Genomic DNA, 26,477 nt, shown 5'->3' on the forward strand with positions numbered 1-26,477 from the left:
AGTTTATCATAGAGAACAGTGACAGTACATGATGTACATACATCTTCCATTAAAAAAGCACTATTAATCAAAGGCAACCAAAAATGATGTATATTTTTGCTAGAACATTTCTCAGCTACGTAAGATCTAACACGCTTAGCTGCATCATATCCAAGAATATACAAAATTCTGCTTACAGTTATAAGCCTCCCAGAATGTCAGTTTAAAATAATTCCATGTGATGGATAAAGTTTCAGAATAGCTGTATTGTGCTTTCAAAATTATTTAATTAATGACATAAAAACCAGAAATGAAATAAGCCAAAGGATTAAGTGCAGAAAAGCAGTTCAGGTCCAATAAAATTACGTCCCTAGAACATGGGCAGTATACATCACTAATAGGCAACTGTGCGAAGAGGTTTCCTGGTCAAAGCTTTATTCTCCTCTCACAAAACTAAATGATTTAAATCTGCTCAGCCATGATCAGCCTGTGATGCTTATATGTAAAACTTATTTGCAAAAGTTGTCATTCTAGGAAATATTTGAACTAATAATATGTCTGGAGGGGTGAGAGGCGATTTAAAAAAATAAATACGAAGGACTAAAAAAAAAGGGAACATCACTGATGCAAAAGAAATACTTGCAAAGCTAAACAGTATTTTTAAAAAGACAAATTCAAAAGATCTGACTTTGTAATTACTCCCATGTTCCACAATAAATATTTCCGACCTTCCATTTTGCTAAAAACCAGATATCCTTGCTGCCATTAAAGAAGTGGAAAACAATGTTTCTTCTGGGACCTTACTGGTGCCAATCTAAGACACACCTAGTGAAATGAAAAATATTGATCTGTGACAAGAAACAGGTTGTATATGAAAGATGTTAGAATGCTTTTCTAAAAAGAACAATTCACAGAAACAAGCTACCCAGCAGAAAGTCTGTTAACAGTTTTATTATTTCATATGTTAAATACCATGGGATAGGGCTGTAAAGATGAAAACCTTTTTCAACAACCGCCTCACAAGGGTAAGAAATTCTGCCATGATATTAGCAAAGTAAGGTAAAGGAGAAATTTACACACTAAGAGGAAACATTTCCCCACAAAATGCCTCATCATATTCCTGAACAAGTGGGATTAGCATTCTAGTAATCATTTTCCAAGAGGCAAGAGCAACAGATAAAATTTTAAAAGGATTATTAAAATAACATTTACAAGACTTTGAACAATTTTTAACTCTTATTAAAACCACAGAAAGAAATAACAATTCTTTATTTATGAGATTTCATAAAGGACTGAATGTGCAACTGACACCTGCTATTGATGAATTAATATACAATTTCGTCCAGCAGCCGAACAGTTTCTTTTTATTGTGTTGTCTAACCGTGCAAGATCATTAAAGGCAAAGCCTATATGATGCTGTACACAAAAATGGTCACCTGGGCCATACTACCAATGAAGTGGTAGGTAAATACTTTTTTTTTTCTGGCCAAGAAAAAAAGGAAGCTGCATTTTGCATGCTTCTTTCTTTCTCTCTTTCTACAAGATGAATTTCCCTAAAAAGAATCCAATGAAAATGGCTGCAATTACAACAAGAAGTGAGGGAAGAGGGTTGGAGCCATTATCCCGGAAGGCCAAGCCAGATGGTCCAGGTTTATCTGAGTGTGCCACCTTTCTCAGCCTCAAACCTTCGTCCTGAAAATACATGGAATAAATTATGTCAGATCTGAATTTAACCAGAATATATAAACATTTATGACAAGTGTTACGATTAGATCCTATTTGTTGATGTACCATTCAGCTTTAAAATATCAAAACATTAAAACTGTAGCATATAGGCATATTAGTAACAATGCCATTAGATATTAATTTACAGTATAGAAGAAAAATAAAAAGGATCTCCTCCCTATGTAATAACATGCTTGGTATTAGGACCCACTTTCAAAACCAGAAAACCAGAGGCCCAACATTCAAGGGGCTATTGCGATTTCCCCAGAACTTCACTACTCAATTTAGTTTCAGGATCACAAATTAAACAGACAACAGAACACAGGACCTTCTAGACTTTTGACAAGATTTTCATGGCTTTTCATGGTGCATGAAAACAAAACAAGGAAATTTCTACATTGATTTGAATTTTAAAAAATGCCAGCACGAGGGTAAAAGGCCTCCATCTTACAGAGCTTCTCTTAAGGGTTGGGCAATACTTCTGAATAGAGTGGGCTATGGAGCAGAGGACTAATGTGGAGGAGAGGACTAAGGTGGAAATGAGCAGGAAGGCAGAGGCACCTTCCTGCTCGTTTCCATTCCAGCTCCTTGAGCTCTGATGTTTGATGCCCTTAGGATACAGAAGATGGTCATTGCATGTGATACAGATTGGGTGACTTCCTAATTCAAAGGATGACCTCCTGGTTCAAAATTAATATCATAACTAAATGTTAAGAATCTATCAGACATTATGTAGCCCGAATAATCACAATCTGATTATCTTCTTCATTTTAACTGCCCTGGCTCAGTGCTAGAAAATCCTGGGAATTATAGTTTATCGTGTAATCAGAGCTCTCTGACAGAGAAGATGAAAGTCTCACAAAGCTACAGTTCCCAGAATTGCCTCACATTGAGGCAGGGCAATTAAATGGTCTCAAACTGGATTATTTCTGTAGTGTGTTTTGGACTGTTATCATCTTCTTTGATGACATGGTTTTGTAAATCCCAAACTACCAGCCTGGCCAACCTTTAATTGTAGCCTACTGATTTGATGTCACAGACATCCCAGACATTTAATCAACCAAGATAATACCTCCAGATTCAAAATGTCCAAAGGGAAGAAGAGAATGGAATACAGGAGCACAAGGCTCACTCACAGTCTGGTCAAGTATGATTCTAGTAAAATTTGGAGTTTATATAGTTATTTTACAGATTGTAAAAAGAAAATGTCCTTTTGTTGTTTTACTCAATGTTTACTTCATAAAGTTTGAGCGTGGGGAAAAGTAAAATTAAATGCAACATCGAAAAGAGAACTGACAAATAATTTGGCTTAAGCACTTTCTCAAACCCTTCCACAGGGAGCCATGCCACAGTTTAAATGTAATCCATTACGTATCATTTCATGAAATGAAACTTACTCTCAGATGTCTATTTTCTTCTGATAGTTTCACCACATCTGCCTGAAGTCTTTTGCATTCTTCCACGAGCTTTCTTGTTTCAGTGTCATTAAGTGAAACACTATGTGGTTTTGGCATTGGCCCATCCTGTTTAGTTGTATTCAGTATTGGGGCAGATTTACTTGCATCTATGTCATTCTGCAAATATTAAAAGAAAATGTTTGAAAATATAATTCTTTAATCAAAACTAGTACTGGGCATTTTTCAGTTTAAGTTAGTTTTCCAGATCTAATCTGAAGGAAGAAAAATTAAGCAACTATAAACATTTATTAAAGGTAGAAAGTCAGTAAAATGTATCAATCCTTTAAAAATGTTAAGATTAAGAACAGAAAAATAGATTTTTGTACCAACCTTCCAACTCATTCTAAAACAGGAAAGTTTTCTAGGGAAGTAATAATTGAAGCCCTGTGCAAATACAGTTCCTGACCACCTAATTATGGCTGGGAGAGTAGAAACATGAATGTCACTGGGCTTTCATACTCTTCTCCATGAAACTATGACACAGAGCAATGGATGCAAACTACAGGAAAAGAGATTCCACCTAAACATTAGGGAGAACTTCCTGACATAACAGATGTTTGACAGTGGAACACACTCCCTCGGAGGGTGGTTGAGTCTCCTTCTTTGGAGGTCTTTAAATAGAGGCCGGATGGTCATCTGTCGGAGATGATTTGACTTTATATTCCTGCTTGGCAAGAGGTTGGACTGGATGGCCCTCAAGGTTTCTTCCAACTCTACATTTCTATCATTACAGTCGCCCCTCCATTTGTGCAGCCTTGGAATTCGCACCCTCGCTTATGTGCAAGTGGCAAATGGAGGGGGAACATAATGGGGCACGTGTCTGCGGTGCATGCCCACGGGCACACACCGCCATTCAAGCTTATGGGCGAGTTTCCTTTTTCGCGGGGGGTGGGTATTCCAGAACCGATCCCCCGTGAGCTAATCATGGTCTTCAGTAAAAATGTAATATTATGTTATGGTTATCTCTGAAAATGGGTAGCGGATTGATAGCACAAGATGACAGTAGAGAAAGGCTAACTTATCACCATCAGGAATTACAGTGGTACCTCGGGATACGAAATACCCAGGTTACGAAATTTCCGGGATACGAAAAAATCCCATAGGAAATAATTGTTCCGGGTTACGAATGTTTTTTCGGGTTACGAAAAAATTTTTGGTGCTTTTTTCGGCTTTTTCGCACGAAATCGCGGCTTTTCCCCATTAGCGCCTATGGCATTTCGGCTTACGAAGGCTTTTCGGGTTACGAAAGCGGCCGCGGAACGAATTAATTTCGTAACCCGAGGGAGCACTGTATACATCTGCATGAGGCTACTTTGCATTTTAAAGAGCAGTCACAATGTAAGGAAGTCATTTTACAATACAACTGAAAATATTTAAAGCAGGTTTCATCAGATTTTCTTACCATAAATACAGTTACAAACGTATACCAACTGTTTAGTTGAGGTATCTGAGAAATTGTTGAACTGAATGTAAAATTCAGCTTCCTAGAATTTTAAATTTCTTTTTAAATAAATTATGTAGTATAAAATATTTATTGGGTAAACATATACAGAATATCACAATGTCAAAAATACATACACTCATATGATACCAAACAACCATATCTTTAAAACAAATGTTCCCTCTTGAAATTGCCTGTTGTTCAAGCCAGTTATTTTTTATATTTGCATGTACAAGTACTACCACCCTATGTAAGATCAGTTCCCATACTGAAGGGCAAATGCAAACCATAGTTCCCTCATTTGGATTTAATCTCAACCTATGTTTTCCTGAAAAATGGAAAAGCAACTAATCAAGACATACTTCATCGGTTCCTTCCAGATTCATTACCACAATTTCAAGTCATAACTTGATGTTACAATGAACATAATGGCTGAATTTGGAAAAACTGCATCTTGGCTTAATAAAATCAAGATATGAGCATACCTTTTGTTTGCATAGAATATCTTTGCTCTTCCCTTCAAACAAATATAATATTAACTATAGTTTCTTGTTTCACTTGGGACTGGGAATCTGTGCTTAATTACTTCAAAACAAGCCAGGTATGAACTTTATATTAAACTTTATAGCCTCACATGTTAAACACAGGCCCGAAACAGATGGGCAAGAAAGAGCAGCATCCAGCCACTTCGAGGGCATGGCATTCAGATGATGCATTCCCCCAAAGTGGCCAGACACTGGTCCTAGGCTCCCAAAGATGGCCTGAAGCCACCGGAGAAAAGAGTAGCTCATTTGGGACCAGAGTAGCAGGCCGCTTTGAGCCCAGGCCACGTGGTCACTGCAGCCCCAGCTCCATCAGGGCTAGCCGAAGAAAGAGAGCCCTCGCTCCATGTTAACTACCATCCTTCGGCCTGAGAGGGAGTGAACAGGCAGGCCCAGCTCCAACAGGGCTAGCCTGAAGAAGAAGAGCCCTCCGTCCAGTCCATCTGCCTTGGTCCAGGCCTCAGAGGGAGAGAATAACCATCCCCTTTCCCTTCTCCTTTTGTGTCGTGTCTTTTATACTGTAAGCCTGAGGGCAGGGAACCATCTAATTAAAAATAATAATTGTAAGCCACTCTGATAGCCTTTAGGGCTGAAGGGTGGAGTATAAATACCATAAAAATTGTGGCTGGAGTGGCTAGAGGCCATTCTTTGTCACTGGTCTGCTTCACCCCATAGTTTACTGCTTCATCTAAAATAGGAAATGAGTTGAATTAAGTACTTCTGGTGCACCTCTGATACAAAGCAAGGAGTAAAGGGGCTATTTGTGCATCCAGAAGTCTCGTTCTCATCTCAGCTTATAAAGCCAACACATTGCCCTCTAAGCTAATACAAAGACGTCTTGGGGCTTGCTTTTAGTTGGCAGAGAAGGCTTAGCCTACTGCTTGTTCTCATTAGTACTATAGTCTTAATGATCCTCTTTTCCCCTTCCAATTGAAGTCTTTCCCTCCCCTTGTTATGCCTCACTTTCAGCAACAATCTAAATTCAGCAAAACACAATGATACAACAATATAGTATTACAAAAGAAAACAAGCTTGTGATTGTAGCCATTCTCATCATCTTTGCAGTTAAGGCTTCTTCAGACCTTAATACTGTCTTCTATTTCAAAGCCTATTTTTTATGTTTTCTTAGCCAGCTAAAAATGACTGAATGAACCACTGAGGTAGTCAAAGTCTTGGGGCTTTCAGCTCCCTGAAACAAACCTGATGCATCCTGTGTGTGACCTCACTGCCTGGCTCCATCATGTCAATCTTCTGGCTAAAATCTGCAGATGTCTGAAGATTGTTGTTGTTGGCTGTAGTTATGTATACAGATCCTGAAGAAGGTAGAGCCTGAGATGGCAGGTGAGACATGCCCTCAGCACTCAGTAGATCTCTCATTGCAAGATTTAGGGGAGTGACTAAACCAACGGCTAAAGGATTAGGCTCTGCAAACCCACTCTGCTACTTAGAAAAACATAAATGTTATGCAGAAGCAGTCAAGCAACAGCTTACAAAGTATCAATACAAGCAAAAAGAGGATGGCTTCAAATACTTGATTTACTCACTAAGATTATGAGCCTAAACACATTTTTGTCAAGTATTAAGCTCCATTTCAGACCATGTAGCTTAAGTACGGACAAACATGTGTAAGATTGTGCTGCTTCCTGTGGACAGAACTAGACCTGTAAGCTACAACTATCTTTGCTGGGTTTGCTACCATACTTTTCACTGCTAACAGGACAAACTTATCAACAAACTTTAAATGCAGTTTGTCTCATTAGCAGCTGAACATCAAAATACAAACAGAATTCATGCTAGGATCCCAGCCTTTAAAAATGCTTCTATTAAAACTTAGTTGAACTTAAAGTTCATTTTTATGATAAAACCACAACATTTCTTTGAACTAGCTTTTTCCCCCTAACATGATCATATTTAGTATTTACTGGGATATCACCTTCACCTCCCCAATGATCTATCTGGTATGGTAAATCCTGTGAAAAGCTACAGTTGTTTCATTCTGAGTTTTCTATTCAGGCCAGTGAAGCTATCAAACTATACTGGACATCTTGTTTAGTACTAAGAATTACACCCTGAGCCTCAGTAGCATTTGAGTTTATGTGGTATTGAGTGAATGATAACATTCCACAGCTGCAGTACTGCAGTTCTGACGTTATTCTATCTGCTTGAGTGGCTTCTATACATTTTGCATTCCTAGTATTTATCCACCATTCCTGTAATCACCATGATTTTTAAAAAAACAACAACCCAGAAATCTATAATATGCAGAAAATTGTGAATAAATGCAAGAAGATGTCTGATTTTGGTTTCTAATTTATTTACCAGCTTCTTCTGACTACTAAGGTTCTTAGATGTAGAGTGCATGTAGATAATCTGTCAAATCAGGAAAAATCTTTGAAGGTCTCCAAATTTCTTGTTAAAACAAGCTAGAAATTATGGTAGCCTGGGGATTCTGATCACTTTGTTTTGTTTCCTTTAAATTACCACAACATTCTCAAATCTTTCACATCACAATGTGTAACTTTAAAAAAATCAGTTTCTAAACTGAGTTCATCATTCCCAATATTAATATAGCCTATATTAAGATTTGATTAACCCAGTATATTGTCAAAAAAATTACTATCCTCTAATAAGTTGCTGAAAATTAACTGTGTAACTTCCAGTCCAGTTATTAAGTTCACAGTAATTTAAATAAAATCTGAAACTTTGGTAAATGATGGTCAAAGTGAGTAACAGTCCAAAGAATTTTAAAATTATTTCATGCCTGTGCTTCTTGAAGTGAAGCAATACAGCATCCAATTGCAAAGCCTAGAGGTTAATGCACTGTTTTTCCCTCTCTGTCCATTACAGATAAATTCCATGGTGTCTTGAACAGGTAGAATTAAATCTGCTAGATTATCTGTTTCCTGCATCTTTGGTCACAGGACTAAATCTTGTAGTCCTACCTAGCTGGTTCCATTGAAATCAAGTTCATTTCAACTGTTTCACTCTAGATACAATTAACATTGGATTTAGCCCAGTCTTTCTTTCCTCACAGCCCCAGGCAGGCCCACCAATACTTTGTGTGAGCATTAGCCATAGCCCCCAAACTATGGTAAACCAGGTGCAATTTTTCAAACTGCTGTACAAAAAATATTTATTTATTGGATTTATATCCCACCTTTCTCCCAAAATGGGTGCTTTCTAGACCAGACATTAACTTTCACAATAATGCCCACAACTTGAAAGTTGAGAGAAAAGAGAAATGCATAGAATCCTGAAAAGCAAATGACTGCACAGGCAAAACAACAAAGCCAAAGATAGGCATTGCACACTGTGGTGAAAACAGCACTGTTCCAATAGTGGAAGCCACTCATATTATGCAGAACAACTGTACATTTAAAATTAGAGGACTTTTTTTTTTAAAAAAAAGAGGCAAATAAACTTTAGGATTTCACAGGCTTTTCATTAAACTCTGAGGAATCTGTGATTCACAGCATGATCCTGCCAAAATATTTCTAAATAAACCTAACATTTAGAGCAGGGGCAAGACCTGAGCAGTGCTACATCTTCATCTTCCTTGCATATAGCAAATGTTTCTGTATCTTTATATAGTCCAGTGATTCTGGCATTTTGGACTTCAGGTCCCAGGATTCCTGGACATCGGCTGTGATGGCTGGGGCTTCTGGGAGTTGGAGTCCAAAATCACCTGGAGAAGCAACGTTTTGGCGTCTCTGATATTGTCAGTGGAGTTAACGGCAAGCAACACAAAGGTATTGCAGACTGCATAAGCAAAGGTAAATGAATTAAAATAATGGAATTAAAGCCTGCTCCTGTGCAGCTGATCCCCTTTAACATATACTTCCAATTGGATGTATGACTTTACACTCAATTATTACATATTTTCATATTCACCACTGCCCTCATTCCCAGAGCACTGCCATATGTCTGGATGCCTAATATTTTGCCAGCCTCTCTCAAGTGAGAAATTTAAATCCCAATACAAGTTATATCCTTGTGTCCTTTTGGCATACAGCACCCTTCACAAGTGATTGGTTTACAAGCACTTTGCAAGCAAGATGCTTTTCAAGATTTGTCTCTAAGGCTACAATCTACTTTGACAAAATTATTTGGGAATATGCACTTCTACTATTACATGCCATACATTAATCCAAAAGTGAAGATTACTAATATAGATTGCAAATGCATTTAAAGTATCAGAAAGATATAAAAGTTTGTGGTACTCCAGAACACTGGTTAAATTCTTCCACCTTTAATTTAAATTACATAAACACTCCAGATAAAAATAAAAAATCAAGAAATATTCTTAGCTTAATGGATTTGTACATAATGTCAGAGGGAGGAAGTCTTTTGCTTTTTACTTACCAGCTTATCATTTTCATTAGGCATTTCAAATACACATCTCAATTTGGAATCCATTAAATCCTCAGCTTTTGCATCCTTCCACTATAACAACAATGAAAATACATTAAAACAACTTCTTTATTCAAAATCTTCAAAACAACTTTCCACAATAATGCAAATTCAGACTTATACACACATTTTAAAGCACCAGAATGATATAGTGGGCAGGTTTTGGCCTGCTGTGGAGATAAATCTTTTGGCTTGTTAAGGCAAGGCAAAGAAAAGCTTTGTGCTCAGATATATACCTTTCTCTTTTTTTATCATGCAATTATAACAATCTTCCTGGTTTATGTAAAAATACACTTCTAAAATAAAAGGGATGACATCAATAATAAGCCAACACGCACCCCTAATTAGCTAATATACATGTACTGGAACAACTCCATTATCTTTTAGCTTAACTATCAATACAGAGTTGACCAAAAGAGATGACAGAACTGAGATGGGGGGGATACTGTGCTCCATGGATTGTTGCATTCTAAGCAGTCCTACAGATCTTATCAGAAGAACATAAAAGGTCCATGCAAGAAGAAAGGGGTCCCTGCAACAAAACGATGCAATGTGAATTGCTTCTGTCCAAGGTTCCAGCTTCTCAATTAAGTTTACATTCTCCCTGGTTTTCCATTCCCATCCCACCTTCACCCTGCTCCAGAAACCAATCAGTAATCCGCATCTAAAGAAGAATCTCTGTCCTCAGGTTACCGCTTTGATTTCTCTCCTTCATTTGAGAGTTTTGGTGGGAAGGGACAGGACATCTCTCGTTTCTCCACTGATGTCTATGAGCAGGTCTCTCCAGGAATTAATTCATGAGGACATTTAAAAATAGCTTTGACAGTGTGGATTAGGCAATTGTATTATATGTATTATGTATTATATTAAATTATTTTTGTAGAACATACACCATAGGCAGGTTTATTTTGTCTATTTTAATTGACTGTATGTACAGCACTGTGTAAATTTATAGCTATATAAATAAAGCTTATAATAATAATAATAATAATAATAATAGCCTTTCTAGACATTCTACCTATTTAGATTCTATATTGTGTAGATATGAATTTCTGTTTCTCCCTCTCCATCAACTCCATTCTATCACCTCTCTGACCCAATTCAGTCGTCCTATCTGCCCTTCTCAGCCACCATTCCATTCAATTCAATATTTGTGGAATGGTTCGGAGGATTCTTTCACAGTTCAGGATTTTCTCATTAACAATTTGTAAACCTTACTTATTTATGGGACCGTTTTGGCTTTAGTTCCATAAGCTCCAGAAGATTTTATTAAGAATTAAAGATAATGAAAACAGACCAGTATCAGAATAATACATGCAGCAAAATACAAGGTCATGCTTCAATGGATACCACTTCCTTGACATAGCCTAACAAACTTACTTCATTAATGAAAATTCCTCAGAAAATAGAGCTTGGAATATGAGGTTTGGAAATTAATTTGATAGTGTTAAATGTGAGAATGTGGAAAGTAATTAAAAATATAAAACACTAAAAGTTAGAATTATTTGATCTATTGAGCTATTGTTAATTGGCTCATTGATCAAGATGCCAGTGCTGGGCAGACCATGGAATTTATGAAAGAATGAAGGTTTTCAACTTTGAACCTGACAAGCACATTTTCTTAATGTTTCTTTTAAAAGGGCTCTTTTGGCTTTTTTAGAATTGCCTTCCTCCAACAAGTTATTTAATCCCACGTGGACTACAAATCTGTAACAGGATTCTTCCCTGGGAACAGAGGGAGTCCAAAAGATCTGGTAACTGTTTTGTCACTCACCTGCATAACTTTTTCTTTCCATTCCCACCAATATGTACATTTCACTTACTCTTGTTTGTTAAAGGTTAATAAGGAATGATTTATTTTAATTAGAGGGCACTTGCTCAAATGCAAGTAAAGCAAAGGCCTGGCAGAATTCATTATCTGAAATTTTTGAGAGCATATATAGAATGTTTTTTTTCTGCACAACTGAATCCCTACTTTCTTTGTGTCTCCTCACTCCCAATCAAGAAATGCAGTCTGCAAAACTCAATGGTAGAGCATAGGTTTTACATGCAGAGGCCAAGGATTCTGTATGCAATCTGTGGCATTTGCAGTATTAATGCAATCTGCACCTTTATTATATAATTAAATGAGGGTGGGTAAGAAGGAGTAGGAAGAAGAAGAAGTAGGCAAAAAAGCAGAATGTGAAAGGTGAGGTGCAAGAAAAGGAGAAGCCAATGGTAGATTGATTTAAATATATCTTTTCGATTAGTCTCAAAACACACAGGAGAAAAGGAGCGACTTCTAGCCGCTTTGGGGGCGTAACGTTTAGACGATGTATGCCCCACAGTGGCCGGAAGCTGCTCTGATGCCGCTTTCCAGTCCAAAGGACTGGCTGAAAAAAGAGCTGTTTTAATTTGGCTCCTGTGCTGCGTAGTTGGGACCTGTGGTGGCAGCCTGCTTTGAGAGCTGGCCGTTCAGTTACCACAGTCCCAGCCCGATCACGGCTAGCCATCTGTCTCGTCCCTAAATTATCTATGAGCATAGCACTGTGTGATTAAAATACTAATGAACTGTGAAAGGATTCACTGCAGCACACCCCCAAATGTTATATAATATTTGTATGTCATGCCATGGTATGTAATAGACACCACTCCAGAACCTAATCAATAGAGGATACATTTACCGAAGAGAATCACAATGTACTGTCACCTTCCAGAAAAACTCCAAAAATCTTCCTTTCATACAGAACCAATCTATACAGGGGATATTTTGAAAGGGCCCTAGCCATCTGTCAAGCAAACAAATTATTCCCTCCCACCCCACTCACTTTTTCTCTTATTTTCCATCCCCATCCCATGCTTCTTCAACAAACTTAGTTCTTGTGTACCACTATCTAAGCTGTACCACTATCTAAGCTGGACTATCTAAGTTGTCCCTTTCCCTCTTCCCTGTTTTCCCAAAGAAATTACACAAGTTAGCCTGTCTAACAACATAGCCATGTGCCACATATCCTCCAATTCTAATATTTCTCCTCCTGACAGACCTTCCTGACAGAGGTAAAGGGACCCACCATAACAAATTTTAATGACTCAATGCACTAATTAATGACTTTATTCACTAATTACTTTATTCACTAAGCATATTTTAAACTCCAGTGTTACTTAGGGAATCTAGAAAGTTATATGAAATCAAGAGAACAAAATGTACTGAATCAATAACTTAGTTGTTGTTGTGAGCCTTCAAGCTGTTTCCAACTTACAGCACCCTAAGGTGAACCTATCATGGGGTTTTCTGGCTTTGAGAATGTGTGACTTGTCCAGTGAGTTTCCATGGCCAAACAGGGAATTTGGCCCTAATTTCCAGAATTGCAGTCCATCATTTAAACCACTACACTAGCATCATAGAACCCCCTAAGAATGGTATCATCTTAGACAGCATGACTGAGTGAAGGCTGCTTTTCTTTCAAAATAAAATAAAATGTTTGATTAAATAAGTGTGAAAGCTGGGCACTTAATTTGTATTTACATTGTGAAAATTCTCTGACAGTAAATGACTTCATTCCCAATCCACTTCTACCAGCAATCAGAGGAAACTGGATAATCTCTGAGAACCAGGGGACATAAGATAGGACTAAGAAGGCTTGTTCCAAAAAACTAAAGACAGAATCTAATTTGTTACCCTATTAAAAACTGAAATGAAAGACATCTGTTTACTTACCACAGCCTCCATATCTGTAATGTTTGGTGGTGCAAAGATTGTCTGTACCATAAACTTGTGTTTACTTTTCTCATTAGGATCATAGTCAAAAGGTTGTAACATCACTGCATAACAGATAAAGTATGAATTACACAGAAGTACATAACCTTTTTCCTGTGAATGTTCAAGCATATTTAAAACTTAGAGCAGAAGAACTGTGTAGCAGCTCAGATAGTCACAGGTATGTTTTAACAAAATGTAATTAAAATACTGTAGGATCATACATCAAATTCTACCCTGTACTACAAATGTGTCTTTTCTAAGTATCCTTAAGCCCCATTATTATGAAACAGTCTTACAAATTAGTTCCAAGTTTTCTTGCAAAATCAAATTTGATGTTTCCACATAACAATCTAAGCTCTATAATTTGACACCAGTAGTTAATTAAATTGGTACAGATGAAAACTTAATACATCTGAAAATGATGACCATAATTTATTACAAGATTAATGCCTGTAAAGAAAAAAAGAGAGATCCCCAACCTTTCCTCTCAGACAAAAAAGAGGAGCAGATAACTTTGACAGGAATCCTAGATGTGATTTTGTTCAAATGGTTACAATCATCAATCAGCCGGAGGTGATTTAAGAGAATTCCTCTTGCTTAAATATTTTTGTATTGTATAAATGAGCTTTAAAATAGTACTCCTTGGACTTAAACAGACCACTGAAGAATTCCAAAAGTGAAATGTTGTGTTTGTGTTTTCCTAACAAGGACAATAAAATAAAGATCAGCCCACTCAAAAGGAGTGCAGTTTGTTCCACATTTCTGTCAATTTGAACAGAATGGTAAAAAAGTAGATGTTGTGCTGTTGTTTTAAAAGGAGAAGAGCATTTATTTTTAATAAGTATTCTATAAAATAGAGAACTACATACTAAAGCTCTTCCTATAGTTGATTTTATATGTTCCTCTAGATTACGAGATTATGAGAGTTTTAGCTGATCACCTTTACACAACATTAGTTACCCTTAGAATCAAGGCACTGTCCAAAAATTGGGGCATCATGATGTAGGATAACCCTGTCTATAATATTAACTGTTTATATAGGCTTTCATATATTCAAAGCTCTACACAAACTAGTACTTAATGCCTAAAACAAACCATTAAGACAGCCGATTTTCTGTTCACAAAATATACTACACACACACACACACACACACACTTATGTATATATTTATTAAATAGTTGTAAATGCTTATAGGATTTACAGTTGCAACATTAACAGCCAATTTGTTGTACTAGTTAAAATGCTCGAATAGGTCTAAGAAACTCAAGTTCAAATTCCTAAAAATTTGTTCATTTCAATTGTGAAAGCTTTGTGTCAGCCAGGGTACATATATTCAGTGCACAAGTAAATTATTTTTAGAACTATAGTATTAAATAAAAAGACCAAAATTCAAAAAGATATTACGTTCCAAATCACTTAGTACTTTTATATGAAATTCTAGCTAATGCAGCCAAATTTAAATCCATCTTTTCTATCACCTCCTCCTCCAACATCCACCAAAGTCTACTCAAGGAAGGTGCCATACAACAAGCATAACAATAAAAATCGTCTGTTGAAACATCTTAACAGAGACCTGTTACAAGGCCTTCCCATCAATCCTTTGAGGCCACCTTTTCCCCTCAGAAACATCCGAAGACTCCTCATGAATGACACTGGCCCAACATCCACTCTTAATATACCTTTCTTAAATGTTTAAGGGTTAGGGTCCTCAGCGTCCTTCTCCTATAAACCTTAAATCAATGGTAGCGTTTCCTGTGTTTTTCTTGATATGAATTCACTTAGCCTGAAGCTTGTCTTGAACCAAGCAAACTCAAATTTACAATCATGTAATAAGAATATTACATGGGATGTGGTGGCTTAGTGATTAAGACACCAATTCTGACGATCGGAAGATCAGAAGGCTGGCAGTTCGAGGCCCGAGTGCCACATGATAGGTTGAGCTCCTATCACTAATCCCAGCTTCTGCCAACCTAGCAGTTCAAAAGCATACAAATGCAAGTACAGGCAGCCCTTCTCTTATGCGGGGGATCCGTTCCAGACACACACACCTGGCATAAAAAAACGCGTAAGCTTGAGCCACATTGGAAGTAATGGGACATGTGTTCGCTGCACGCACACCGCAACCACACACCCCATTATTTCTTCCAGGAAACGCAAGGCTTATTTCCAACGTGGCTTCCAGCATATGCTGGAAGCCGCATATAATGCAGGCGCACTGTAGATAAATAGGTATCACTTCAGTGGGAAGGTAACAGCGTTTGATGAAGTCATGCTGGCCACATGACCACCAGACCAGTCCTTGGGTAACACTGGCTCTTTGGCTTAGTAACGGAGATGAGCACCACCCCCTATAGTCAGTTACAACTAGATATTCATGTCAAGGGACTACCTTTACCTTTACCTAATAAGAACATAACTTATTTAGTATAGTTTCATAGATGGTATGTTACAATAGTGACAATAAACCATCAGTTGCAAATACAGTTGGACCTCCACGTTTGTAGCTTTGACTTTAGCGGATCTGATTATTTGTGATTTGGATTAATATGTTCTCTCTAGGAATCTCTCAGTTCTCCAGGGCAACTCTGACAGAAGTTGGCCATAGAGGTGTGCTGGAGAAACGAAATGTTCCTAGAGAAAACACTTCTTTAGGCATTTGTAGGTCCTTCAGCATGATTCTATGATCAACTTCTGGCAGCTGTGGACCACAGAGTTGCAGTGGAAGAGCTGGAGATTCCTAGAGAGGTGTTCCCTTACATAAAAAGTATACTATTTTTTTTATTCACAGTTTTTCCAGATTCACGAGAGTCCTTCACCCCTAACCCCAGCAAATATAGAGGGACCACTGTACTTTCTATTCAGTTTCTTTTTACTCTTACCCTTAATTCTTCAAAATCAGTTCCCTTCCACTTCTAAACTTCTGCCTATTAACTCTTTATTCCTTTAACAGAACTCTGAATTCCACCAAGCAACTCTACACTGAAACCTCATCTGCCCTCATCTCACTCTGCTCACTGCACAGACTGTCACTTTACACAACAAATTGCCTGATTGACAGACTCCTCCCCTTCAGAGCCACTCTTGCCATAGCAGCCACTCCCCTACAGCCAGCCTGGACCAGCCTGTTGGGAAATCAAGTCTGCCTCATCACAAGGCCAAACCAAGAAAATGGTCCCTGGAGTAGGCATCTTCACTGCTGAAATGTAGGAAGAAGAGCTAGGTGCAACTCTTCCAACAAGCTCACCAAAACTCAGGTCTCTTCCCATGACCACTTTCCAGAATCCAGTCAGAAAAGGAACATAAAAGTGAGCCTCCATATCAAAACAGAAGGTTCTCATACAGGTTCAGATTATATAAAATATTAAAGGTCAAAACAATCACTATAAATTTAGATCATAGTGTGTATCTAGTACAGTTAAAAAGGAAATGGAGTACAGGTTGAGTTTCCCTTACCTGGAATTGCAAAATCCAAAATATTCCAAAAACCAAAACTTTTTTCATGGCAGCTGAGATAGTAACATTTTTGCCTTCTGATGGTTCAGTCTACACAAACTTTGTTTCATGCACAAAATTATTAAAAACAATCATATAAAATTATCTTCTGGCTAAGTGTGTAAGGTGTACATGAAATATAAATGAATTTTGTGTTTAGATCTGGGTCCCATCTCCAAGATATCTCATTATGTACGTACATGCAAATATACATATTCCAAAATCAAAAGCATTTCTGGTCTCAAATATTTCAGATAAGGGAGACCCACTGCCTATCAGTGCTCTAGTGGCCTCCACATTTAGGATAAAATGAACTTTTCAGAACATATCTGAGGGGGAAATTTCCATATCTGAGGGAAGTGCCACATTATACTGTAATAAGCCAATCTGGAAATGACTAGAACATGAATGACTAAGATTAGGCCTGGGTTTACTAGGTACAACACAGTGTGTTCACTTCTGTCAGACATACTTTATTACCACCAAACAAGAGCAATAAATGTTCCAGACACTGAACATTTGCAGCTTCCCTAACAGATCTGTTACACATGTAAACAAACAAACATTCCATTCTTGTTCCTTATCATAGTTACTACTAACACTTACAAGACTGCTAAAAGGAAAAACCATTCATATAATCACAAATAAAAATAACATAATACTGACTGCTGTTTGCAACACAGAACACAGAGCTCTGTACCATAAAACATTTCTGATTACTGGGATCATGCCTCTGCTAAATAGAACAGATGCCTCATACCCAATGTCATGCTTTATCATCTCAGAAAGCAACAAGCTATATATGCACTTAAAATTATACATATGTATATACACCCAGTACATATACATATACGTAATCATACCATCTTCATTAACCTCTGAATGCACCCTTGGAGATAATACAAAATTCTTGCAGCAAAGCATTAATACAGCTACATCTTTACTGTTGAGTATGTTTCTCCAAGCCAAAGAAGAAGAAAACATTAGTGAAACTACCCCTTATGGTTTAGCAAGGAACACACAGGGTGGAACGTAAAGCCAAATCTCTGAAGATTACAAACTATGAAGTAACAACCTTAACATAATATGCTAATAAGTTAAACCCATTGTTAACACTACTAAATGTAGAGACCCATGGAAATTAATGGGAATTAGGTTTAGCTGTGATTTAAAAATCCCATTCACTTCAGTGGGTCTGTTCTAAGTAGGAACACCAAGATGGACTAAAAGCTATCAGGAACATCATTCCAGATGGGAACCTATCTGACCTAGCCACTCAGGTCTGCCAGTTTGTTCTCACACACAATTACTTCACCTTTGATAACAACATATACCTTCAAGTTAATGGCACTGCCATGGGCACATGCATGGCACCACATTATGCCAATATCTTCAAGGAATACTTCCTTGACACCTGCACCAAGAAACCACTCTTCTACCTGAGGTACATTGATCTTCATAATTTGTACTCATGGAGAAGACTCACTCAAGACATTCCACCAGAGTTTCAACAACTTACACCGCCTGGAATTATCTACTGAACAAGTCCACTTTCTGGATACCACAGTACAGCTACAAAATAGATAAGCACCACACTATATCACAAACCCACAGACTGCTATATGTACTTACATGCCTCCAGCTTCCACTCTTAACACACCACTAGATTCATAGTCTACAGTCAAACCCTCCAATACAATCACATCAGCATAGACCAACAAGACAGGGATGCCAAACTCAAGGAATTACAACAAGCATTCTTCAAACTACAGCACCCACCACACAAAGTGAAAAAACAAATAAACAAAGCAAGACGTGTAACCAGAACTGATCTATTACAGAACAAAATGAAGAGGGAAAATGACATTAGTGATCACATACAGCTCCCAACTGGGACCACTCAGCCAAATCATCAATGAACTACAACCTATTCTTGGCAATAATGCCACTCTTTCAAGGGCCCTTGGTGGCAGACCTTTACTCACTTAAGGACAGCCTCTAAACCTCAAACAGGTACTACGCCTTGCCACAAACCAAGATGCCAACTCTGCCCACACATTTATCCAGGATATGTCATCACAAGACCTAATGGTATCACCCACAATATTAGGGGGCCTTCCTGTGCTTATCCTCCAATGTGATCTATGCTATACTGTGTCAGCAATGCCCTTCAGCTCTCTGCATTGGGCAAACAGGCCAGTCCCTGCACCAAAGGATAAAATGGACATAAATCTGATATCAGGAATGGGAATACACAAAAAACGGTGGCAGAACATTTCAATCTCCCTGGGCATTCTATCTCAGACCTCAGAACAGTGGTCATTGAACGAAAGAACTACAAATATAGATTAGAAAGGGAACCAGTAGAACTGGAATTCATCCACAAACTATAGTCCCTCAGCAATGATAACGGTTTCCTGACATACTACACACACTTCAACACTATCTGACCCCATGCTCATGAGGTGCCCTACATTCATCTATTCCCCTCACCATAGGCTAGTCCCATTGCAAAACTGGATCTGCCAGTTCATCTCCTTGCACAAAGACCTATGTTTCCCATGTCTTTGTGCACTAAAGGCCATAGTTAAAATTGGGCCTGCAACTTCATTTCCATACACAAAGTATGTGTAATTTGAAATGACATCCTCACATGCCAATGGCATATATATGTCTGTACCTGGCTTCCACTCCACCAAATGCATCTGAGGAAGTAGACTGAAGTTCACAAAAGTTCATGCTGCCAATTTCTTTCTTTCAGTTAGTCTCAAAAGTGCTCCAAGATCTCTCTACGTATTGATTCTACAGACTAACATGGCTATCTCTTTGAATTCTAAGTAGGAATAATCTTGGATGTAACTCTTTCCAAAATTTGTAAACTGGAAAATTTTTATTCTTGTGGGAAAAAAAACATGTTGTTGATATTTTTAATAGAGTAATCCTTATGAGACAACTAAAGTGGAAAAATTCTGTATCAGATCAACCACCAAATGCAAAGCTGGTGATGTTATGAGAACATGCACAGTAGAATAAAGATAACACAGTAAGTGAAATATAAGGAAGACATTTTTGATCCCATTGCATTTGAAGGATAGTATGTTAAATAAACTAAATTAAGTTGAAAGTAACTTTTCATTATGAACTTTCTCTGCAAAATGTTGTGGATGAACAATGAACAGTGAAAACCAACAACCAATAATCAAAAGCAATCAAACTACTTAACATTTTTACCTGATACAGTTACAGAAGATCCTGGGTCAATAATTCCACTATTTGGCCTCACACAGTATCGACGAGGTGCCGTGGTCTTCACTTTAAAACATACTTTTCTGTCTGATGGGTTTCGTAGTTTAAGATTTGTAGTGACTACATCTGTGAAGGGACCTGAAAATGTTCAAAATTTATTTTTAAGAATCAGTTTATTTTGGGATGGTGTCTTCAAAAACAGACTTGACAAGTAAAATAGCAACAATACATCAATATACCATTTTTAGAAGGCAGAGAAGAGTGACCAGACACTTCATTCCATGCATTCGATGAGGTAGACTTATGTCTACAAATACCTATGCTACCAACTTTTTTCTCTCAGTTAATGTTAAATGGTTCTACAAGATTCATTTGCATACTCAGTCTCCCACGCATTCAATAGCCGTCCCCCACTGTTCTGAAAGGTAATCCAATAGAAACATGGGGAAATGGAGATTTGATTGTGTGAGCAATCTCCTACACACATACAACTATTGGCTCTGATTAAGTTTATTATTATTATTATTATTATTATTATTTTATCTTATATCCCGCCTTTCTCCCAATATAGGGACTCAAGGCAGCGAACAGCAGATTTAAAACAATACAATTTAAAAACAGTACACCATTAAAATACATAAATATAACATTTAAAAACAATTAAACCATTTTAAAAGTTAAAACAGTTATTAATTAAAAGAGAATATGTCATAAATTATAACATATTTTATTTATAGATTATAGTAAAGACTTAGATTGTATAGCTTAAGAAAAACTATGGATAGTTCTTAAAGAAATGTGTGTGTCACAACATTTGATACATAACCTGTACGCAAGACAAAAGGCTACTGCTAGGACAGCATATGACAAAATGTAATGGTTTACAATTGGCAAGGGGGTCAAGCAGGGCTGCATTTTATCATCTTATGTGTTTAACTTGTATGCTGTACATACCATACATAAATCAGGTTTAGACTTGGAGGGGAAGTGTGAAAATTGGAGAAAGGAACATCAACAACTTAAGATATGTAAATGACACCATACTATTAGCAGAAAAGAAAAATAATGACCACATATTATTTACAGTATGTAACTTTAAAATAGACGATGAAGACATTGAAATAACTCAAGATTTTCTATACCTTGGTCCAGTCATTAATCAGAACAAAGACTGTAGTCAATGAATCAAAAGAAGGACTTGGAAGGGTAGCTATGAAGGAGCAAGACAAGATCCTCAAGTGTAAAGATGTATCATTGAATATTAAAATCAGGCTTCACCATGCCATCATATTTCCCATTTCTATGTATCATTGTGAAAGTTGGACAATGAAGAAAGCTGATAGGAAGAAAATCTACTCATTTGAAATGTGGTGGTGGTGAGGAGTTCTATGAAGACAAATAAATGGATCCTACAGCAAATTAAACCCGAATTCTCCCTAGAAGCCAAGATGACTAAACCAAGACTGTCATACTTTTGATATATCATGAAAAGACATGACTCACTAGAAAATACAATGCTTGGTAAGGTAAAAGTCCTCAAGAAAAGAGGAAGAATGCAATCCATATGGATAGATTCAATTAAGGAAGCCACAGTCTTGAATATGCAAGTCCTGAGCAGGGTTATTGATAATAGCGTGACACGGAGGTCTCTCATTCATAGGGGTGACATAAGTCAAAGTCAACTTGACAGCAGTTAACAACAACCAGGAACTAAAATTCATTTAAATGGCACTGTTACCACTTGAAGTATACAAGGTACTCAAAACTGTGAGGGTGAAGAAATATTTTATTTCTGCACAGAAGTAAAAAAAATACTGATATTTAATTCCTGGGTAGATAGGTTAGTGAATTTTAATGAAATTGGTGCAGAAACAATACAATTAAGTATATCAATCTAATACCTAGACCGATAAAATTGGTTAATATGGTCAAAATTTAACATTCTTTTTAAAACACGGTTAAAAAAAGAATGAACAGAACTTTTACGACTATTGTAAGACATAAAAATGTTAATCAAAGCCTATTACATCTACAGCATGATTATTCACATTCAACACTATGATCCTTGAGTATATACCAGATCTTGGGGCTCATTTCAACCAAAATAAATAAAAAGAAAGTAAGTAAGAAAAGAGAAAGAAGGGTGTTCCTTACTCAGAGACAGCATATGTTTGGTTACCAAATTTCTGAAGAAAAATAAATAGGAACTTGCAACTTTTCTTTACCAACCAGAAGAAAGCACAGTGCATCTCTATAGTAAACACAACTAAGAGATATTCTCAGCATCCCCAAAAACAACATGCAGGAAAACTAGATACCTCAGAATCAAGATTGACAATGTAGCTCAAAAGTAGTAATAAATTTTTATCTTGCTATCTTGTCAGAACAAAATTGACCCAAAGCAATTAATAAAAATAAGGAAAACATTTTTTAAAGGGGGGGGAGGTCTTGAAAAGAGTTTGCATCCAGTCTTGTACTGGAAGTTATACAAACAGAAGAGTACTTTTGGAATAAATGAAATTGAAAAAAAACCAAAAATAAAACATTAATTAGAAAGAGCCAGGGTGAAACAAAACAATTCTATGAAACAGATCAACAGCGTCATGGGGAAAAATCTTTCAGCAGCAAAAAGTAGTCTAACTTTCCAATGCTGGACGTTTCACTGGTCACCCCAAAAAGAAACAAAGTATCATATAAATGTCCAAGCCTACCTCATTTCAGAGGGTAGCTATATCAGTAAAATTCCATAAGGATAATAATTCCCTTTCCTTCGGTGTAACTACCACCAATGTCAAAACATGAATAAGATAACTTGAAAAAACTATTTGGGCATGCCTGGGTCAGTTTGGACATACAGTGGGCCATCCCCTTATGTAGGGATCCATTCCAGGTCCCCTCCGTGTAAGGGGAAATCCGCACATGCTGGAGCCCCATTAGAAGTAATGGGGCTCACACCCACAGCGCACACCCCATTACTTCTTCCAGGGTGCATGAGGGGCTTTTCCAGCGTGGCTTTCAGTGTATGCTAAAAGCCGTGTATACCATGCCCACGTAAAGCACAAACATATTGTAATTCCAAACCATATTCTTGTACAAATAACCATTAGTAAGTCTCCGGTTCTTGTTCAAAAAGAAACAACAGACACTAGACCTTCTGACAAAATCTGCATCAGGTTTGTCACTGGTTTATTTCCACTAACCACATAACTATAAAATAATAAGTTTATTATAAATCAAGAGCTTTTCACGTTTAGTGATCCTTTACAGCACCTATGATTTTCTGTTTACAGATCCCAAGGACCACCTCAATCACACTAATTAATTCTTAATAGCATATAAAATAATGACTCCCCAGCATTGGCTGCAGAGAATCTTCCCTCTTTTGGTATTGTACAGGTCCCCAAAGCACAGTAAACCCCCCCGCCCCCGATGGACAAGCTCTCTGTTCTTACCTGCATGCTACACTGCCAAACCATGAGTGCTGTCATCCGAGGACAATAAATATAATATGTGTAACACCTTTGGTTGGACATTTGCTCTATTAGTAGAAACATCAAGAACATTTCCGACTTATGGTGACTCTAAGAGTTTGCTTGGGAGTATTTGTTCAGAGTGGGTTTGCCTTTGCCTTCCTGAGGCTGAGAGCATGTGACTAGCTCATGGTCACCCAATAGATTTCTATGTCTGATCAGGGATTTGAACCCTGTCCTTCAGAGTCAAAGTCAAATGCTCAAACCACTACACCATGCTGGCTCTCAAATCCCACGTCAGAGGAACTTAAATTAGTTACAACTACTAAGTCCTATTCAATTCAAACAGTTTGTTCCAGATAAATGTTAGATTTAGTTCTTTGATTAATTCCAGCTTTTTGGCTCATCCTTTGCTCACACAAAGTTCCTTCAGATGGATCAAACTCTGCTAGAGGTTGCAGTATTTGTGGCTGTATTTCTCAACACACCAGACAACTTGTTTGTTCTCTTGGATTATTGTTGGCAATTCCTAGTATCAGCTGCAATTTTGTTCCCCGCCCAGATATTCAAGATATTTTGCAACAAAGGAAGTCCAAAGGTGCTCTGCCATATCTTTCCTCTGGAGATTCTCTCATTGTAATATTGCCTCTACTCCCCTGGCAATAAAAACGCTCCATCCCACCCCATCCTCTGCTGACATACATTTCAGCAGAGGCTCCATTCCTACCCCCATCACTGCAGAGTCTCAGTTTCACCTTTGCTTTTCTTCTGGAAACCTGCCCACCCTCCACAACAGCGTCTCAATTTCCCCTGCTTGCGAATGAAAAAAAGAAGAACTGAAATGAACACACAAGGGACAACGGACTGCAGAGACAAAAACAACCTGCAATACCTGGCAAATGATGATGAGGTACCTTACAAGAGCTCTCACACCTCTGCCAAAGAGAAAAGTGAAATGGGTGTAAAGGAACTACAGGTATATGCAGATGTATGAAACTTATTTACCATATATACTTGACTATAAGTCAACCTTATAGTCTTACTCACCTGACTTTATGTACGAAACACCTCCAGACCATTGTACGAATCTACTGGATTTCCACTTAATGATGAGTTAGTTTTAAGATTAACTGTATTATTTTTATTGATGTATTTTATATGTATTTTATTATTGATATATGGGTTTTAATGGACTGTAATCCCGCCTCAATCCACCTGGGAGAGGCAGGAAAATATAAATTAAATTATCATTATCATTATTATTATTTAACCTCATGTATAAGTCAAGGACAAGTTTTGGCGATTTTGGTATGACCCATGGATAAATCAAAGGTAAAACTTAGGGGCAAGTAACAAAGGATGTAAAGGATGAAGCAAAGGAAAACAATGCCAAAGCAGCTGGAAGCCACTCTGGTGCCACAAACCAGTCCTTTGGATTAAATCTGACTACTGGCAGCGCCTGTTTGGGACCACAGTCGTGGGATGTGGTCACTGCAGTCCCAGCCCTATCACAGCTGGAGAGGCCTCCAGTAGCTCTTTACCAACCATATGCTTTGGCCCTGTTAGCAGTTGTAATAGCCCTTAACTTTACTATAACTTTGCCAGATTTTAATCCAGATAACCTGGCAAACTTACACAACTGATTTATTCAAATCTTTTAGTCCCGATTCCTCTTGGCACTCCTTTGAAGGCAAGTTCCAAAGAGCTGCCACCGCCACTATGGCATTCAAAAGGTCAGCGGTGACCCCATGGCAGAGAGAGTAAGTGTGTTTGCACAGTGCACCCGCATTATATCAAGAGCGCATGGGGCGGTGCGTCCCATTCAAATGAATTGGGTGCGCACCCATGGCATGCATGTGCCACCGTGCACATAAGCCCCATTCACTTGAATGGGGCTTGAGCATAGGCAGAATTCACCTTACGCAGGGGGTCCGGAACGGATCCCCCGCGTAAGGCGAGGTTCCACTGTACTTCTTTTAGGTGCTTCTGGAATGGATTAAGCTCTTGGCTTTGCTGCTCTACTCAGAGGAGATGGTTCCATCTTTGATAAAAGCTCTAGTACAGTAGTCGACCCAAGTATTTTGGTCAATATGACTAAAATATCTGGATATATACATGAGTATATACAGTATAACTTTGTTTATTAAGTACAGTTTTGATTATTTAGAGTAGGCCATGTACAATTTTGGACCATGATTAAGAAAGAGAAGGTACTGCATCTGCACAAGCTAAAAAGGTACTTCCAATTCTATTATTGAAATTCCAATCACTATCCACTTATTTTGAGTCTCTTCTCACTTTTAAACATCTGCATCTGGAATTTTAACTTCTCTAATCCTCTGTTCTAACAAGTAGACAGAATATTATTACTCATTTCCCAACTGTCATACATGGATCTTGTATTTTCGGCACTTTCCTTATATTATGAACTATACAATCAAGGCTTTAAACTTTAAAAAGAACCACTAGAGAAGTCTGTCATTTCATCTCATGTTATCTTAAACGTGAGATTAAAAATTCAGTTATCCACTAATAATAAACTAAAAATGACAGATTTTTGAGAGCCCTTCTGCAAAATCACTGGGTTTGGCCTTTGTTCAGCCTTATGTTTCATTCTTTGCATATCTAACATTCAACAACAGGTAAGGAGACAGGTACAAAACCAGGTGTATTTGCAAAAACAATCAAAACTTGGCTAAACATATTCCTTTATTGAGGAAGTCCTATGGAACATACTATGCATTTTTCTCCTGCAATACTGTTTGCTTCTAAATATACAGAATTCCTTTGATGAGGGGCTGAAAGTTGTTGGGCTCCTGTCAGGTTCCTGTTGTTAAATGTCACTGCTTGGCTTAGTTTATGCACGCGAACAACCTGAGAAATGAAGACTGCAATCCTATACCACTTGCTCCACCTTGAGAGCTCAACAGGACTTATTTCCAAGTAAGCACACAAAGGACTGCACTACAGATATT

The 26,477-nt window shown here is 37.7% G+C and overlaps 1 protein-coding gene across 2 annotated transcripts; it reads right to left on the reverse strand.

Moving 5' to 3' along the window:
- Window positions 1–914: 914 nt before the first annotated feature.
- On the reverse strand, window positions 915–20,193 carry VAPA (VAMP associated protein A). 2 transcript variants are annotated; one of them, XM_042463105.1, is made up of 6 exons: window positions 20,018–20,193; window positions 13,252–13,355; window positions 9,507–9,587; window positions 6,345–6,584; window positions 3,102–3,278; window positions 915–1,671 (listed from the first exon to the last, which is right to left on the reverse strand). In XM_042463105.1, the coding sequence occupies exons 2-6, from the start codon at window positions 13,351–13,353 to the stop codon at window positions 1,516–1,518; spliced, it is 756 nt and encodes a 251-aa protein (XP_042319039.1). In that variant the 5' UTR covers window positions 13,354–13,355; window positions 20,018–20,193; the 3' UTR covers window positions 915–1,515. The 2 variants fall into 2 exon arrangements, with proteins under 2 accessions (XP_042319039.1, XP_042319040.1); XM_042463106.1 differs by lacking the exon at window positions 6,345–6,584 and having other exon boundaries at window positions 20,018–20,188.
- Between the last annotated feature and the right edge of the window lie 6,284 nt (window positions 20,194–26,477).

The sequence above is a fragment of the Sceloporus undulatus genome, chromosome 4 (assembly GCF_019175285.1).
Source record: "Sceloporus undulatus isolate JIND9_A2432 ecotype Alabama chromosome 4, SceUnd_v1.1, whole genome shotgun sequence".
Classification (NCBI taxonomy): Eukaryota; Metazoa; Chordata; class Lepidosauria; order Squamata; family Phrynosomatidae; genus Sceloporus; species Sceloporus undulatus.

Excerpts from the sequence above, each read along its gene's own strand:
- VAPA (XM_042463105.1), bottom strand. The coding sequence starts at position 13,353 with ATGTTACAACCTTTTGACTATGATCCTAATGAGAAAAGTAAACACAAG. Across the intron at positions 6,585-9,506 it reads CTAATGAAAATGATAAGCTG|CAGAGTGGGTTTGCAGAGCC; the intron begins GTAAGTAAAAAG and ends TTTTCTAAGTAG. Across the intron at positions 1,672-3,101 it reads AAGAAAATAGACATCTGAGA|GACGAAGGTTTGAGGCTGAG; the intron begins GTAAGTTTCATT and ends ATGTATTTTCAG.